We start from the raw sequence: 19,653 nt of genomic DNA, 5'->3' as shown, positions 1-19,653 counted from the left end.
GCTATGGCTGCAGTAGAAGAGGTGTCTTTAAGACAGCATTCAAAAAACCCCACAAACTGAACTTGATTGAAACAGGACAATCACTCTTCCTTAGCTATGTCTGTTTCCTGTTTCACCAATGTCTTTCCTCTCCTTTGCCCTTCCTACTTTTGTTCTGCTTTCTTTTCGTCACCATTGTTGGTTATTTCTCTCCTTACCTGATCAGCAGACTCCTTCTTAAATTATCTTGCTTGAATGAACTTGTAAAAGTTACTTTTTAGAGTGCAACTACCAGAACGCCCCAGCAAAGTCTGGCCACTGACCATGTTGGCTAGCACATTCTGAGACAAAGCTGTAGTAAAGAAGATAACTTTCCTAAGCTCTTATTTTTGCTCTCACCTCCACTCCCACTGACCAGGCAATCAGGAAACAGATACGTATGTGCACCTGCTTAACTGGCACTGTGAAATAACTCATTTTCTGCCAGCTGTCTAGGTGCTGCTGCTGTGCCAATTGTGCATGAGACAGAATAAATTAATCAAGGGTGGTGGAGACTTGACTGCAGGTGAAACAGCTGGAGTGAGTGTGTGGACCGGTCAGTGCTGGTTGCTACCATAAATCAGCCATAGAATCATGGGTTGAAATCCATTTCATAGTATAAGCAGCGTAACTTGCTGTCCATTCCTCCTTGGTAAACAAAATGTTCCTGCTGTGATTTTGGGGGGGGGGCAACGATTCATGCTGGCTTCATGCATGTGCAACACCCTCCCCAAAAAATCACAGCAGGGATGCTTTGATTGCTGAAGATGAATGGACAAAAAGTTACAAATTGGTTTACTTTACAAAGAGGATTTCAGCCATAATCTTGTAGAGCTGGAAGGAATTCCAAGGGTCACCTAATCCAACCCTGCTCCCCGCTAAATTTCAAAATCCACACCTAAAACCATCTAACTTTTTTTCCAAAACTTCCCATGAAGGAGAGTCTCTCACCCTCCAAGCTAATACATGCCATTGGCAAACGTCTCTTACTGCCAAAATATTCTTTCTAATGTTTAAGTGAAGTATTTTGAATAATCTGAATCCATTACTTTAGGTTTTATCATCCAAACGTACAGAAAATAAACAAACCCCACCCTTTGTGTGACAGTCCTTCAGATCTGTGGAAAGAACTATAATAATACTGCTCAGTCTTCTCTTCTCAGTTATCCAGATTTGTCTGAGTGCGCAAGCTTGAGATGTTACCCTCTGCTTTCTGTTTCCTGTCATGTCAAGTTTCCTCCCTGGTGATAGGTGTCACCCACACATGCACACAGGTTCTGGGCGGGGATGGCAGAAATATCAGTTACAAGATTTTAATTGGCTCAGATGTTTAACTGACTTGTTGTTGTTATTTAGTCGTTAAGTCGTGTCTGACTCTTCGTGAACCCATGGACCAGAGCACGCCAGGCCCTCCTGTCTTCCACTGCCTCTGAGAATTTGGCAAAATTCATGTTGGTCACTTCGGTGATACTGTCCAACCATCTCGTCCTCTGTCATCCCCTTCTCCTCTTGCCTTCACACTTTCCCAACATCAGCGTTTTTTCCAGAGAGTCTTCTCTTCTCATAAGATGGCCAAAGTATTGGAGCCTCAGCTTCAGGATCTGTCCTTCCAGTGAGCACTGAGGGTTGATTTCCTTCAGAATGGATAGGTTTGTTCTCCTTGCAGTCCAGGGGACTCTCAAAGGTCTCCTCTAGCACAACAGTTCAAAAGCATCAATTCTTTGGTGGTCAGCCTTCTTTATAGTCTAGCTCTCACTTCCATACATTGCTACTGAAACAACCATAGCTTTGACTATGCAGACCTTTGTCGGCAAGGTGATGTCTCTGCTTTTTAAGATGCTGTCTAGGTTTGTCATCACTTTCCTCCCAAGAAGCAGGCATCTTTTCATTTTGTGGCTGCTGTCCCCATCTGCAGTGATCGTGGAGCCCAAGAAAGTAAAATCTGTCACTACCTCCATATCTTCCCCTTCTATTTGCCAGGAGGTGATGGGACCAGTGGCCATGATCTTAGTTTTTTTTATGTTGAGCTTCAGACCATTTTTTGCACTCTCCTCTTTCACCCTCATTAAGAAGTTCCTTAATTCCTCCTCACCTTCTGCCATCAGAGTGGTATCATCTGCATATCTGAGGTTATTGATATTTCTTCCGGCAGTCTTACCTCCAGCTTGGGATTCATCCAGTCCAGCCTTTCGCATGATGTATTCTGCATATAAGTTAAATAAGCCGGGGAACACTATACAGCCTTGTCGTACTCCTTTCCCAATTTTGAACCAATCAGTTGTTCCATATCCAGTTCTAACTGTTGTTTCCTGTCCCACATATAGATTTCTGAGGAGATAGATAAGGTGGTCAGGCACTCCCATTTCTTTAAGAACTTGCCATAGTTTGCTGTGGTCCACACAGTCAAAGGCTTTTGTGTAGTCAATGAAGCAGAAGTAAATGTTTTTCTGAAACACTCTGGCTTTCTCCATAATCCAGTGCATGTTAGCAATTTGATCTCTAGTTCCTCTGCCCCTTTGGAATCCAGCTTGTACTTCTGAGAGTTCTTGATCCGCATACTGCTGAAGCCTGCCTTGTAGGATTTTGAGCATAACCTTGCTAGCGTGTGAAATGAGTGCAATTGCACTGCCCTTCTTTGGGATTAGGATGTAGACTGATCTTTTCCAATCCTCTAGCTACTGCTGAGTTTTTCAAACTTGCTGGCATATTGAGTGTAGCACCTTAACAGCGTCATCATTTAAGATTTTAAGTTTATCCACTGGAATGCCATCACCTCCACTGGCCTTGTTGTTAGCCATGCTTTCTAAGGCCCACTTGACTTCACTGTCCAGGATGCCTGGCTCAAGGTCAGCAGCCACACTATCTGGGTTGTCCAGGACATCCAGATCTTTCTGATATAATTCCTCTGTCTATTCTTGCCACCTCTTCTTGATGTCTTCTGCTTCTGTGAGGTCCCTATAATTTTTGTCCTTTATCATGTCCATCTTTGCACAAAATGTTCCTTTAATATCTCCAATTTTCTTGACCAGATCTCTGTTTTTTCCCTTTCTATTATTTTTCTCTATTTCTTTGCACTGTTCATTTAAGAAGGCCCTCTTGTCTCTCCTTGCTATTCTTTGGAAGTCAGCATTCAATATTCTGTAACTTTCCCTATCTCCCTTGCATTTTGTTTCCCTTCTCTTCCTCTGCTATTTGTAAGGCCTCGTTGGACAGCCACTTTGCTTTCTTTCATTTCCTTTTCTTTGGGATGGTTTTTGTTGCTGCTTCCTATACAATGTTATGAGCCTCCATCCATAGTTCTTCAGGCACTCTGTCCACCAAATCTAGTTCCTTAAATCTGTTCTTCACTTCCACTGTGTATTCATAAGGGATTTGGTTTAGATTATACCTGACTAGCCCAATGGTTTTTTCTACTCTCTTCAATTTAAGCTTGAGTTTTGCTCTAAGAAGCTGATGATCAGAGCCACAATCGGCTCCAGGTCTTGTTTTTGCTGACTGTATAGACCTTCACCATCTTTGGCTGCAGAGAACATAATCAGTCTGATTTCGGTATTGCCCATCTGGTGATGTCCATGTGTAGAGTCGCCTCTTGTGTTGTTGGAAAAGAGTGTTTGTGATGACCAGCTTGTTCTCTTGACAAAATTCTATTAGCCTTTGCCCTGCTTCGTTCTGAACTCCAAGGCCAAACTTTCCTGTTGTTCCTTTTATCTCTTGACTCCCTACTTTAGCATTCCAGTCCTGACTTAGTCTACACTATATATGTCTTCAGGGCAATCCTATTTACAGCACAGTCCACAAGTATTTAAAAGTGTTTTTAAATTTGCTTTTAACCCACATTGAGCAATATTCTAATACAAGCTAAATTTAAAATAATACATTGGTTTAAAAATAATATTTGCATGCTAAAATCCAGATGTGATAAGGCTTTAGATATTTCCTAATTCCTGAGCCTGTTTTACTGACTGGACATGATCCTCGTCACTCTGATTTTGCTTCTGCTTATCAATTCCATCAGTTTCAATCAAAAGGAAAGGCTTTATTTTTCCTCAGGGTAACTGAGGGTGAATGATTCTAACTTTGTCTTAATGGCTAAACCAGGGCTAGAGATTTACTTCTCCAAAGACTCACACTCATCTGATGGCTTCACAAGATATTCAGCACTTGGGTCACTAAATTGCATGCCGAAGTCCTAACAATGATACCCAGACCATGATTAATGAAACACCTTCTATTTTCCTATTAAGCGCTTTGTACGTGCGTTTTGGGTACTGTGCAATGGACATCAAGCTAAAGGTGTAGGGTTTAAAGAGTTAACCACATTTGCTGACCACGAAGCCTTGCTTTCAAGTGGATTAAAGGAACCTGGTTTAAATCCACCAGAGCAGGGGAGCTTGAGAGCTGAGCTGCGAATCCAGATGGCATTCCAGCATTAATTAAGCCTGTTACGAAGAAATAAAATTTGAAAGACATGACGCGGTGAGCTAAGATGGTCGTTTTAATCCAGGTTTTACTGTTTAATTTTCTTGGCGGCTATGGTTTCCAGTCAGATACTCCATGTTATTTACACTTCATAGAAGTGTTTAGCCAATTCTCCTTTTATGGTAGCATTTAAAATACTGCAGAAAGGCACCATTTATGAGTGCCATATGTACATATGTAGCTGCCTTATATCAAGCTAGATCATTGATACATTTAATCCAGTATTGTCTACTCTCTAGGATTTTAAATAGAGGTTTCTCATAATCATCTGCTTAATTAAAGGTGCTGTGCATTGAACTCATGACCTTCTGCATGCAAAGCATGTGATCTACTGCTAAGCTATTTCATGGTCCTCTCTTTAATTTGAGTTATATTTTGTGCCCTGCATAATGACTGCTATAATGATCTGAACCTACTTGAGTTCATCCATACACAGGATTCTATCTCCTTCTCCTTTTCTTTTCTTTATTTTATTTTTGCAAAATGACAAGTAATTTGTGTACAAAACTGTGGCCAGGGTCTTATCGGTTAGTTATGCTGGCATAAATGCAGTGACATACATTGCAATGGCAAATTTTACTAGTTAATGAGTTGCTACTTGTATGAATGGCACACAGTGAGGGATACAAACAATGAGTTGTTCAGTGGTAGCCATTAACCACAGTGATGTATGCCATTGCATTTGTGTCAGTGTAGCTCAATGGTTTAGGTATCAGGCTAAGAGTCCAGAGGTTGGGAGTTTGATTCCCCTCTGTGCTTCCTGGGAGAAGAGCCAGTCTATGTGACCTTGGGCTAGTTGCACAGGTTGGCTTAACTACTACTCTTACTAGAAGAAACATTTGTTAGTGAACCAGTCTAGGAAAAAAAGTTGTGCATGTCCTCACCCATCCTGTCCTAGCTGATGCTTTTCATTTTGTTTTACTATTGAGCTAGTTGGTGACCAGAGTTCTTCATCGTGGTCTTCTGTGAATGCACACAAAGGGTTAATACCAGCGCCAGTGTTGGGCCTCTCGGAACATTTTCTAGCTGCAAGAGAAAAGTAACAATGTTTAGGACTACCCCTACTGCGCACGCCCAGCCTAACCGTCCCTCAGTTCCATTTTTCCGCCTAGCGGTTTGGAGCCTCTCGTCTTAGCTGCGTTTATTGCGATCTATTTGATTCTTTGGTTTTGACCTAAGCTTCGCTCACGGACTACCCTAGCGCTTTTTCCCTTCAACTTGACGACTCGGTGTATTTTTTGGCTTTACTCGGACTGATTTCGGACTGCTCTGCCTTATCCCTTGGACTTGTCGTTTCGGTTTGCTTACCGCCCTATGTCCCCTTCCGGGCCATTCGGCAGGTGTGTGGTGTGCGACCGCAAAATTCCCCACCAGGACGGCCACGATACTTGCCTGTATTGTTTGGGGGAATCGCACAATCCCAAAACTTGCCCACACTGCAAAGCCTTCACTAAAGCCGCTCTTAAGGCTCGCCAGCAGCGCCTTAAACTTCATCTGTGGGAGTCAACGTTGTCTTCCACGGCGCCCTCGGAGGGGGAAATGGCTTCCACTTCTCGAGCAGCTCCTGTTCAGTCGGTCGTCTCTAAAGTTTCCAAAATGTCGAAGAAATCCGCGTCGTTGAAATCGGCCGTTCCCGCTTCGAACCCCGAGCCTCCGGCTCCGAAAACTAAGCCGTCGAAGTCATCCAAAGCGAAGGCGTCCGCCCAGCTTAAAATGACATCCATTCGACTTTCTCCGAGCTCGGGTTCCATTCCATCACCAATTCTTGAGGAGTTGTCGAGACGCTTCGAGGCCTCGTCCGAGGCACCGGCTCCTCCTCCGGCTCGACGTACTGAAGTCATACCACCATCGGGAATGTCTTCCCCGACGCCGAGCCAGTTAGTTGGTGTCACTACTGGTCTTGCTTCCGCCCCACATAGCCCTTTTCCTGCGGGCCAGGGGTCGCCTCCCGTGTCGATCTCGTCCGTGCACTCGGACTCGAGATCTCCTCGAGAGAAGGTACCTCGATCACCTGTGCGTTCCAGGTCGAAATCTCCTCGAGGCAAACGTTCCCGCACGGAGAAGCATCGCTCCCCGAGTCGGTCCCCTTCCTCCGGCCGCTCGAGGTCGAAGTCTCCTCGACGGAAACGGTCGAAGAAGAGACATCGAGCTTCCACTCAGTCCGACTCTTCCCATCGTTCGGACTCGAAATCCTCTAAGCGCAAACGCTCTAAGAAGAAGCGCCGCTCCCATCGACGTCGTAGCAAGCATCGACGTCGTTCCTCTTCTTCTTGCTCGGCGGATTCCGACCACGCTAAGCGTCGTAAGCGCCATCGACGCCGACGCGACCGTTCGAGGTCTCTTTCTTCGTCTTCGACGTCCGCATCTCGAGACCGGTACCGCAAAAAGATCCGGTACATCTACTTGTCTTCTTCCTCGGAGTCGAACCGACCTCGACATCGACGCCGAGCTATTCGAGCCGGGGAACGGCCTCCTACGATACCTGTTGCCCCTCCACCGCAACCGGTTCCTTCCACCTCGGCGCCGACTGCGGTCCCTATTCGACCCCCGACAGCGCAGGTCGGCATCGAGAAACCCCCTCCAAAAAAGAAGAGGGATGTCTTCTCCTCTGATCCAGATGAGGTGTCCACGGAGCAGTCTTCTGACTCCGATCAGGAACAACCCCCACCCATGCCACCGCACGATTTACCCCTGGGTGATCTGGTGCTTTCAGATACAGGTGATCCTCACGCCCCTTCTCCATCTGAGGATTTTTCTTCCTATTCTCAGATGATGTCCAGACTTGCCAAGACTCTAAAACTGGACTTGAATCTCCCTTCGCCTCCGGGTGAGGACTTGTTCTTCGGGGACATCAAGAAGGACAGTACCGCTCCCCCCAGTATAGCCTTTGTGCCTGTGGTTATGGAGGCCATTAAGGAGTTCTGGGCTCAGCCTGCGACTACACCTAATGTCCCTCGTCGCACAGAGCACTTCTACAAGATTCATGGGGCTGATACTCACTTTTTACTCAAGCACCCCATTCCGAACTCACTCATTGTTGAAACACAAACAGCTATGGCTCAAGCTTTTGCCAGGGCTAAAAATGATACCTGAAGACACCCGGCAAGCTTTCCTTAACTCATATGAGGAAGCTCAGACGGTATCCAAGTATGAACGTCTTTCCATCAGACATGCAGCAGAGATCTCTGCCAGAGTTCTCATGTCTGCCATCTCTATCCGGCGCCACGCTTGGCTCCGTTCTGCAGACATAATGGAGGACGTCAAGTCAAAGGTTGAAAGCCTCGCCTTCGACGCTACCGGGCTGTTCAACGAAAAGACCGACTCCCATTTAGAAGACCTTCACAAGGCTAAGAGGACTGCCAAGTCCTATTCTGTTCAGACTCAATCTAGACAGCGACGCCCCCAATGGCGTAAATCTTATGGTCAATATCAATCTTCTCAACAGTACCGCCCTTACAAACACCTACCTCAGCAGCGCTCTGGCCAGTCCTCTTCTTCTGTCCAGGGCTATCAAGGATACCGGCCTCGTCCGCCCCATCGCCGCCAACCCTTTAAGCCACCTGGCAGGAAACAAAAACAGTATCTTTGACTTTCGGCCCCCCATTTTTACCCGTTCACCTCCTGCCACCCGTCTTCAACCATTTCTCCACAACTGGTCTGCCATCACAACCGACGCTTGGGCTCTAAAAATTATTCAGCACGGTTACCAGCTGGAATTTATAAGATCTCCTCCGCTCGGGTTCATAAATCATTCCCCATTCGACTCCTCGCTCGAAGAAGAAATATTATCTCTATTACAAAAAGATGCCATCTCTACAGTACCACCCCGCGACATACACTGCGGTTTTTACTCCCGCTACTTTGCGGTGTCAAAAAGAGGAGGAGGCATAAGGCCCATCCTCGATCTAAGACTCCTAAACACTTACCTGCGACCCAGACGTTTTCGGATGCTCACCTTAGAGTCCATCATGCACCTGCTGAAGAAAAACAATTGGTTCGTCCTCATAGATCTAAAGGACGCATACTTTCACGTCACTATCCACCCCGACCACCGCAAGTTTCTTCGGTTCATCTTTCAGGACACAATCTACGAATTCCAGGCCCTGCCATTCGGCCTGTCCACAGCTCCCCGGACCTTCACCAAGGTCATGGCCCCAGTGGCAGCTTACCTTCGTCTCAGGGGCATCCACGTTTACCCTTACCTGGACGATTGGCTCGTAGTCTCCACCTCACGAAACCGATCTCTGAAGGACACAAAATTTATCCTGTATCTCCTTCACAATCTCGGTCTCACTGTCAACAAACAGAAGTCTCAGCTCATCCCCTCCAAAACAGTTCAATACATAGGGGTCTGTTTGGACGCCGTAAAGGGTCGAGTCTTTCTCCCCCCAGAGAGGGTACGCAAGATTCAACGAGCCATCAGGAAATTTCTTCCCCGTGCTCGGGTGACAGCCCATCACGCCCAACACTTTCTCGGCCTGATGTCTTCTACAACACCGGCGCTAGCTCACGCTCGCCTCAAACTCCGGTCGCTCCAATCATGGTTCCTCACCCTTTTCGACCCTATGATGGACAGCCAGAGGAAGCGCCTTCGTGTCACCCCGGAGCTCACCAGACAGCTCCAGTGGTGGATGTACACACCCCATCTCACGGTTGGCCGGCCCTTTCGTCCACTCCGTCTTACCGTTCAGGTCACAACGGACGCCAGTCCGTCCGGCTGGGGGGCGCACTGCGGCCGTCACACCATTCACGCCCTCTGGACACCACAGGAAGCCATGTTCCACATCAATCACCTGGAACTGCTTGCAGTTATCAAGGCCTTCAGGTCCTTCCTTCCTCTGCTACGCGGCCGCGGAGTTCAGCTGGTGACGGACAACACTACCACAATGCACTATGTCAACAAGCAGGGAGGAACCCGCTCTCATTCACTCCTGTATCTCTCCATCCTCCTTTGGGAGTGGTGTTACCGTCATCATATCTACCCGGTGGCCATCCATGTAGCCACAGAGGACAACACAGTTGCGGACACTCTGAGCAGGCTTCAACATCAGACACACGAATGGGAGTTGAACCCTCTGGTCTTCCAGGACCTTTGCCGCCAATGGGGGACCCCAGTGCTGGACTTGTTCGCATCCCCTCACAACGCGAAATGCTCCCGGTACGCGTCCCGGGCAGGTCTCGGTCTCCACTCGCTCGGCGACGCATTCATGATCCCCTGGAACCAGGGTCTCTTGTACATATTTCCACCAATTCCGTTGATACAGAGGTCCCTGATCAAACTCCAACGCTCAATGACTCCGGCCATTTTCATTGCACCTTTTTGGCCTCGCCAAGTGTGGTTCCCCACTCTAGTCAGCATGGCTGTGGACTCCGTAACCCTTCCGTTGTGGCCGGACCTGCTGACCCAGGAAGCAGGCAAAGTCCTTCACCCCGACCTCGACACGCTCCATCTGACGGCGTGGAGGATCGTCCAGAAATCCAAGAGGTCTTGACCAACGCCATCAAGCCATCCACGTCTCGCTTGTATGCCTACAAGTGGAAAAGCTTTTTGAAATTTACCCAGCAGAGGGATCTCGTCTCCTCCCCTGTATCTCTTTCTACGCTTCTGCAGTATCTTCGTTACCTGTTTGATTTCCACCTGTCTGTCTCTACTATCAAGGTGTACCTTGCTGCGGTTGTCTTCTTCCAGCCCAGAGCTTCTCCCTCTTTCCGCTTTTTCTCCCATCCTACCGTCAGGATGTTTTTGAGGGGTCTCTCTAACCTCCGACCTCCCGTTCGTCCTCCACTCCCTCAGTGGTCCCTCCACTTGGTTCTGCATGCCCTATCCAGACCCCCATTTGAACCCATGGCTACCTGTGACCTCAAGATGCTTTCTTTAAAAACGCTGTTCCTAGTGGCTATCACCTCTGCTCGTCGAGCTAGCGAGTTGGCAGCTCTCCGCCATGACCAACCTTTTCTTCAATTCTTTAAGGACAAGGTTATGCTTTACCTGGACATGTCTTTTCTTCCGAAGGTGGTCTCCGACTTCTACGTCAATCAGCCACTTATTCTGCCAACCTTGTTTCCGTCTCCGGCTACTGATGTTGAACGCATGCTCCACATGCTCGATGTTCGACGATCCTTAGCTTTTTATGTGTCCAGGACCAACGACTTTCGCCTGGCCAACAGACTCTTTCTTTGTTACTTTGGCCCAAAGAAGGGCTGCCCGGCCTCGCCGTCCACACTCTCTCGGTGGCTCGTATCTACCATCGCCCTTGCCTACGAGCTCAACCACAGAGATCCTCCACAGGGACTTAAAGCCCATTCCACCCGGGCTGTTGCCTCATCGACTGCCTTACTCCGTGGCGTTGACCTGCCCGACATCTGCCGGTCCGCTACATGGTCCAATGCCTCTACCTTCATAACCCACTACAGATTGGACGTGAGGGCAAAAGAGGAGACCAGATTCGGGAGGGCAGTGCTAGCATCGGCTCTTCAGTGACAGCCCACCATCCGGTTAGTAAGCGTGCTAATCACCCTTTGTGTGCATTCACAGAAGACCACGATGAAGAAAGAAAGGTTACTTACCTGTAACGATGGTTCTTCAAGTGGTCATTCTGTGAATTCACACAATCCCGCCCGGCCTCCCCTCTGTCTGTCTGTCACTGGCATCTCTATGACTCGAGGGCCTATGGCGGACAAATGGAACTGAGGGACGGTTAGGCTGGGCGTGCGCAGTAGGGGTAGTCCTAAACATTGTTACTTTTCTCTTGCAGCTAGAAAATGTTCCGAGAGGCCCAACGCTGGCGCTGGTATTAACCCTTTGTGTGAATTCACAGAATGACCACTTGAAGAACCATCGTTACAGGTAAGTAACCTTTCTTTCTATAAGTTATCTAGAAAGGTACTTTCCCCATTAGCAATGTATATAATAGAACTCCCTCCAAAAATATATTTCATCTAAATCTGCCAGTTTTTTAGAAGAATATAAGTTTGACAGAAGAATATAACCTATTTCTTCCATTTCCCCTGATCCAGAATGACACTTCAGTTCTGCTTGAAGCAGTGCAACTTGCAAGGTTAACAGGGTGGATCATTACACCCTTAAAATATGGTATCACTAGTTCTGGAGACTTGTCAGGGTTTCCTGTGCTTCCTCAAAGCTCTAGTGTAACACCTCCATTGTAGCCAATCCTCCAGTTATCCATAACTGATGCAGTTTGAATGGTGCCTAATAAATTATTAAAAACAAATAGGGTATATTCCAGTTTTACATGACCCTGTCTACTTTCAGCATTGTTGAGCAGCACAGTTGCTACAGATTTTTAAATGGAATGTGCTCTGAAAACAACATACTGTATTATCTCAGATTTGGGAAGGTCTGAAAGCTGTTGAAAGACTGTGGTAAATAAAATGAGAGGCTATTCCCAGTCTGTTTATTTAGGGATTTTTGTCTTTTCAATTAGCTACAGATACAAATGATGTCCCCAACCCAACTCCCAGAGTTCTGTAAACCTTGGCTTGAGAACCATCACTTTGGTTCCAAAATCTAAAAAAGATTTCAGTTTTTTTATTGCAAGCAAAGCATAGTATTTCATTTCAGTATTTGAATTTATTCAAATAAAGCCCTGAAATAGTTTTCATATGGATGGTTTTGGCTACTGGTGTTTGAGGTATGAGATGATGGCAACTCCCTGCATTACTAATTGGTTCTAAATGAGACTTTGTTTTATCGGTTTAAGGAAGCAGATCCTTGGCTTTCTTTTCAAGTTTTTTCCCCATTCAGTTAACATTTGCTTTGTAGGGTTTTTTTTCTTGGTATGCTCTGAAAGCCAAAAAATGTAGTTAATTGTGTCTAATACCATATGCTTCAAGGCTGATGGACTGATGGTTGTCGACTATAGGTTCTCTGTCATGGAGATTTATTGATTCAGTGAAGCTTGTAAAGAGGAGGATGTTGGCAGTGTGCCAGTGTGGCTCAGGCTAGGCACAGTACCTCTGGAGATGTGTAGAATAAATGGCTAGATCCTTCTTCATGAGAGTGGACCCCTGTTCACAGCAACATCGGAGAAGTTTTTGTTTACACCAAAACAACTCTCACATTTTGCCTAATAATAACCTATGTTGGTTGTGAAAAAATGAGTCATTTTAAATATTTAATCACTCTTTAAATATCTTATTCCTCATCCACTGTGTTCATGAATTAATGGTTACATCAGCAAAAGAGAATTCTGGTGCTGATGGGGGTGAAGAAATTCTTGAAGGGCAGCTATTGGGTAACAGTAGCTGCTACCCAGCTATTGGGAGGTGCCAGAGGCAAAGAATCTTTTGTAGACAATGGCAGTTACTCTCAAGTTAACACTTATTGGAACTTTGCAGAAGAAAGCAATGATAAGCCAGTTTTGAATACTTTTATCTTGAAAACCTTATGATGAGAGAATCCAAAACGAAACAAGAGATAGTGCTGAAAGATGAGAGTTTCAGATGGCACTCAGTCATCTGCTGGGGAATAGCTAAGGATGATGATGAGTGCACTGTTACTGATGAAGCAAATGAAAAAACTGAAAGGTTGACTATCTGTTGATGTGCACAGTCACAAAAGGAAAGTCTAGTCTAGTGTTGTCCAATACATATAACTGGAATATGGAGTGTTAGTAGTATCAATTAAGTTAAGTTTGAAATTATAAAATCAGAAATGGAATGTTTAAACATGGACTTGATTAGAGTATTTACAATCTGGTTATTACATTTTTAATTTTTTTAAAAAAAAAATAGAAACAACAAGCACAGAAGAAATGCCATGGTTGTACTCCTGGAGCAAGATGTAGGACAAGCAGTTAGAGGCTATAGTGCAAATTCTGACCAAAAATATCAGTTAGACTTCATGGAAAGCCTATTTACATACGCATCATTCAAGTCTATATTCCAAATGCAGATGCTGAAGAAGAAATTGAAAGCATTTAAGCAGGAGAAAACTGATCATGCACCAAAACAAAATATGCAAACAATTATGGGTGAACGGAATGCAAAAGTAGGAAATAAAGCAGAAGCAAACATTAGGGCATTTGGTGTAAGAATCAGAAATGAAACAAGAGAGTGATTTAGTATAGAATTTTGTGAAGCCAGCAACATGCTTCAGGCAGCTAAACCAACAATTGTACATGTGGTTGTCACCAAATTGCCAGTATAGAAACAAAATTGACTATATAATTGGGAAAACATGGTGGAGAAGCTCTCTTGCTGCAGAAGCAAAGAAGGACTGTGGTACAGATTATGAGCTGTAAATATAAAAAATTAGGAAAAAGCTAAAGAGAAACAAAAACAATCAGTGCCATAGCATCATTTTAAAAACATTCTGTAATTAGTTGCATTTTTAAATCTTGAGATTTCCTTCAGTCTTTCACTTCTCACATGAGATCTCTTAAGTTTTTGGATGAAGACCTCAGGCCTGTTCTCCCTCAAAGAAGTCCAGGTGCTGAGTATTAAGCAGGTAAAGTGTAAGGCATTGAGATGCTTCCTCCAGCCTGCTTGAGGGAATGTCTTCTGTCAAATACAGATATGCTACTTGTTCTTCATTTTCAAGTTGTAGCCATAATTATGGTCATGAAATAGAGAAAAGTATGAACCAACCCCCTGCAACTGTGTATAGCAGCCCAAACTAAAAGTTCACTACACATCTAATGCTTCAGATTGCAGCATGTACAGAAGAGAAGATAGGGCTACACAGCTTTTGTAGTTTGGAACTTTTTACAAATTCTGCTTTGTGGTGAACTTCAACTATATGTTTTCCTTCCACTTAGCCTTTAATAATAGATGCTCTAACTGTCACCACTTTTGTTTTCTGCCAGGAAACTGTTGTCGTAAAATGCAGCCGTTCTGGTCATGCTTTGATAAACAAGATGTTCCAGTATGGAAGGTGGGTGGTCTTGACAACTGTTGTCCTTTGGTTTGTTTGTTTTTAGATCAAATTTGTAATGAGAGTTGATTATGGGTCTCTTACCATTCCAAGGAACCCCAAAATTTTATTGGTTCCTCAAGACTTACATTTATGAAACGAAATAGGTTTCAAAGCTCCTTCTGAGGGAAAAATAAATTTGCTTATTCCTCTCAATTAGAGATTTGTCTAGCCAATTTTTTGTGTTTTTGGAGAATTTAGGGCTTGATTTTTAAACACACATTTCTCTCCAGGGGTAAATCTTTTCTTTTCATAATGTCCTCCTTCACAAACAATTTGTAGTATGTGAGTTATTCCCCCTGAGAGTGGTCCTATGCCCTAGGAGACAGTGGCCACATGAGAAGAATTGGGGGAACAGCCTAATTCCAGAGTTGAACTGAGTGGCCATAGTTAGGGGGTGGGGGGGCTGAAAAACAAAGACACAAATCATTTATTTATTTATTTATTTATTTATTTATTTATTTATTTATTTATTTAATTAATTAATTAATTAATTAATTAATTAATATGCCGCCCACACTACCCAAAGGTCTCTGGGTGGCTTACAGCATCCAAAATACAACAAAGATATGCAACAATTAAAATACAATTAAAATATATATAAAATTGCCATCGGACCCACAGCTAATATTATTTCAGTTAAAAGCCTTCTGGAACAGGAATACCTGTCCTTTCCTTTAATTTGTTCAGTCCTTCTTTCTAAACAAAATGCTCATGCTACTGCAAAAAATTAATCATAAACAGTCCTTTAAAAAGCTATTAGCTTAGCTCTTCCACTGTATCTCTAGGATCAGCAGAATAAGGTTCTAGTGTATATCCAAATGGGAGCAGAAAAATGTACTTGTACTTCCATATGCAAGCTAGACAGTATTTGAATCAAAAGTAAAGGAAGTTTCTAGTTCTCTAAATTTTAACACAGAAAATCACTGCCAGATCAAAATGCTAAAGTCTTTATAGGAAACTCCAGATGTGTGGCAGTGTATGTTTGGATAGATCACAATGAGGGTTAAAATGGTAAATTCCATCAAAGAATGCAGCTCTTGGAAGTGTTTTTTTCAGTGTCCTTTCACAATATATACTTACAAACAGTAGACCATATGGTTCTTATGAACTTCCAGTGTTTATATATATATTTTTGCAGATAAATGGAACCAATAAATGTCAAAATACTTGATTCTATTTCAGACAGAAAATAAATCTGCAACTTTTTCAGATTTTAAATATCTTGTTGCTAGTGCAATAGTCAAGAAATGTGGGAGGGGAAGGGATTTTAATTTTCATGATGCAAATAGCATCAAAAAACTAGGTAGTTGAAGTGAACGTGCCATTTTGAATAAATTTCTTGTGATTGTTTTTTCTTTTATTATCTAATGCTAGAAAAAGATATGCCCATTTATATCCCATCTCAGCACCAGCCAGCCAGATCCTTAACATAGCAAAGTTTTTTACAACTCTCCAATACTATTTACAGGCATCTCTTACCAATGTAAGATTTGATGTTTGTCCTGCCTTTCTCTTGAGCCAAGGTGGCTTACAAACATGTTATTTACTGATGGAAAATAGCTATGATTTTTAAAATGGGAAATCTTCCTTGTTACATGTGATGTTACTAGCAAAGCTAGACTCTTGGCTGGTTTCATTACCTTAGGCAGCTACCCAATAGTGGGATTTTTTTTCTCTTGAGATTCCTCCTACAAGTCACTGCATGGTGAGATCCACATGAACTATGTTCATGAGAAAACCCAAACACGTTTTAAGATCATAGGCCTGTGAATCTCTTAGATTGTTATTGTCCATGGTCAGAACACATAATGGAGACTAGAGTTTGATTTATTGTGTGTTAACTGAAGGGGACAGGGAAGAAAAGGCACAGAAATAGTAATGCATACCCCCATGGAGGGCAGTCTGGATACTGATGAGCTTATTACAAAGGAGCATTAGCAGTGATCTTATTACACAAAAGTAATTATCCTGTTCCATTTTAAAGGTGTTGCTGGCCCACCCTCAATTGACAGGCTATCAGGTGACATACAACTGGTGGGATCATATATATTCAAAGAATTGATAATGATTTGACTATATAAAAGCAATTTAATATATATATATATTTTAAACAACTCAGTGCAGTTTTGTATCTTACATCAAGAATTGACATTACTGATCCCTGCAATTGCCTAAATCATTGCACAAATACAATCTGGGACATAACAATGATTATTAACCTTGAACTTCATAAGATTTAAAGTTTCTTCCAGAATCTCAAAAGGCAGTAAACACCACAGAACACATGTCAAAAAATGAAGTTAGTCCAAGTAAAATATTTCTTTGTGCTGACAGTAAAATAAAAACAGTAAGGATAAAAATGGTGAGTGCTCGAACACTGGAGGCATTCAAGAAAAACTTAGATAATCACCTGGCAGATATGCTTTGATTGTATTCCTGCATTGAGCACTGGTTGGACTTGATAGCCTTGTAGGCCTCTTCCAACTTCACTTTCCTATGATCCTATGGATTTTTGGTTTCCTTTCCAGACTCCTTGCATAGTCCTGGGTCCATAGTTAACATAGCACGTGGTGCCCGGAGGGAAGGCCTGTCTGAATAGCCAGATCTTCAGTTGGCTTTTGAAACTGCCCAGCGAAGGGGCCAAAGGATCTTGGAGGGGAGGTTGTTCCACAGACGGGGAGCCACTGCCGAGAAGGCCCGGTTTCTTGTTTTTTCTTTCCGGACCTCCCTCGGTGTTAGGCTCCTCAGTTGCCCCTCTTGGCTCAAACGAGTGATACGATTAGATCTAGGTGGGAGGAGGTGTTCCGCCAAGTATCAAGATCCTAAACCATTTAGGGCTTTGTATATAATCATTAAAACTTTGAAATCGATGCGGAAGTGAACGGGCAGCCAATACAAGGCGGCCAGAGTGGGAGTGATATGTTGATGTTTTCTTACCCCGCTGAGAAGTCTGGCCGCCACATTCTGCACCATTGGAAGCTTTTGCATCAATCTCAAAGGCAGAACTTCACAATTGAGGCTCCACAGAGCCGAATCCTTCTCCCCAAGCTGGACTCTCTGAGGGCGGTCCCCCAAGAAGGATTGGAGCCAGGCAAACGCCAGGCCACCAATTCCCAGCTCAGAGAGCCTCCTCAGGAGGATACTGTGGTCGACGGTATCAAAGGCAGCTGAGATATCAAGGAGGACCAGCAGAGATGTTTTACCTCTGTCGGCCTCCCTCATAGGACATGTTATCTCTCCACTCAGCTGTACTGGTACCGAGTCTATTTCTGGGCCCCATCTAAAATATTGTTGTTGCTGTTTAATTATCTGCTCTAAATGTTTTTGGATCAAGTCACTTGAAAGACCACATCTTCCAATGGCTACATTTCAATTTGAGATGTTCAAAGCCACTTTCCCAGGTGCCCCATCTAAAATGATGAAGCAGGCAAGCACAAGTGAGAGAGCCTGTTTAGTGTATGCACTTCAGGTATGGAACATCCTTCTTATATAAGCCTTCCTGGTACCCTTTTGGTGTCATTTAAAAAAAAAAAATTCAGCCAGTCAAGATCTTTAACATTAGTCCTTCAAGTTGAACCTCTCAGTTTTAGTATATCTGTTTTAACTCTGAAGTTAAACTTCCATGAGTTTTGTTTTTTGTTGTTTATATCTATGTTATTATTGAAATTGTCTGATGCCTTAATTGTATTTTAAATGCCTGTATTTAATACAAATGATCCAGACAATTTTATCTTATGGACTGGCTCGTAAATGAATTTTAGATTAATTAATTTCAGATCTTAGTTAAAAGAGAACTGATTTGGGCCCCCACCTACTCCAATTAATATAAGTATCAATGTAGTATTCATTCTATGGTTAGACTTAGGGGAAGAAGAAATACTGCTTTGATAAGAGATGCTCTCTCCTTCTATCTTAAACCATGTGTTCAAGATTCCTTTTGTTACACCTGCATGTATCCAAAGCATTTATTTTGCTTCAGTATTATATTGTAAGAGCTATCAAGGATAAGAGATGACATTTGTTTTATTTGTTTCTTCTCCTTTTCAAAATTATGCTTTGACTATTTTCCCCTGAAGGAAAGTTGCGTGAAGCCCAGTCTCCATTTCTTTTCCTGGCATTTCTACAAACTCATTTCATCCAATAAAGTACATCTTAGCTTAGTCTGTGTCTCTAGAAATAGCTTAGATTTGAGGATGACCTGAGGGCTTGGCAGAGTACAGAAGAGTTGACATTCCTTAATTCTGGCTATTGAAACAGGGTTGTGACTCAACACTCCCTTTGTTTAATTTCCTGATGTTTAAATCAGCATCAGAGTTTGTATGAGTAATTCTTCTCCTCAGATCCTTGGGCTTTGCAGAAAAATAAGTATTGTTAAACCACCATAAAGATTTGAGTTAGACATGCTCCTCTTTACTTCTTTTTCCCCTCCTGGCCTTCCCCCCAACCTCTGCCATTTTTTGGGGGGGGGATTAAAAATGACTATTTATAAACCATTTCCTCCAAGCCTGGCAAAGTTCTGTTTGGGGTATGTGTCTCTTAGAACTCACTAAGCAGCATGGCCATAACCTTGGTGCCTAGAGTATTCTGGGAGCACTAACCAAAAAAAGTAACTTTTGTAAGCTTTACATTTTGCCCCAATGAATGAAAATACTGCATATTTTCCTTCCACAGAGTTTACAGTGCTTCTGATTCACAAATGACAGTGTTTGCAGATGTATCCCCTTTACTAACTTCTCTGCTGGATGGGTGAGTTGGAAGTCACAGCAAATATTTTTAATGGGATAACAACTCAAGATGAGTTATTTTTTTTTTCATTTAAAAGAGCACACGAAACCTATTTAAATTCTGTATTTTCTACAACAGTAAAAGGATGCTTGATTTTTCTGGAATAAACTAATACAGCTATCATTTTGCAAAGAGTAAATCTTGTGTCTCCCAAATAGGAATTAATATACCACCATTGCTTCTTTCTTTTAGTTGAGACTTTGGATAAGTTACTTTTTTAGATTATAGTTCCTAAAATCCCTCATCATATTTGGTAGGGGCATTTGAGAAGTATAAAAATTAACTTCCAAGGTCTGTTTCAGCTGTTGTGTCCCAAAGAAGGAAGGGGAGGTTGTTCACTGTTCTACCTCAAATTCAACTTACCCAGCTGGCTGCGTAAATAATAAAGCCCCAGTGCGCCAGCTGTAAAATGACCGGGAAGACATCTTCTCCCT

General features: G+C 43.3%; 1 protein-coding gene across 1 annotated transcript in view; it reads left to right on the top strand.

Moving 5' to 3' along the window:
* The window catches only part of KIF25 (kinesin family member 25), a 61,749-nt gene that overhangs the window by 22,704 nt on the left and 19,392 nt on the right, over nt 1-19,653 (top strand). The window contains exons 8-9 of the mRNA XM_020808241.3: nt 14,325-14,392; nt 19,106-19,180. Coding sequence (XP_020663900.3) covers nt 14,325-14,392; nt 19,106-19,180 — 143 coding nt within the window. The remainder of the gene's footprint in view (nt 1-14,324; nt 14,393-19,105; nt 19,181-19,653) is intronic.

The sequence above is a fragment of the Pogona vitticeps genome, chromosome 1 (genome assembly GCF_051106095.1).
Source record: "Pogona vitticeps strain Pit_001003342236 chromosome 1, PviZW2.1, whole genome shotgun sequence".
In the NCBI taxonomy this organism is placed as follows: Eukaryota; Metazoa; Chordata; class Lepidosauria; order Squamata; family Agamidae; genus Pogona; species Pogona vitticeps.
The sequence above is the reverse complement of the archived record's forward strand: the minus strand, read 5'-3'. Positions and strand labels throughout refer to the sequence as shown.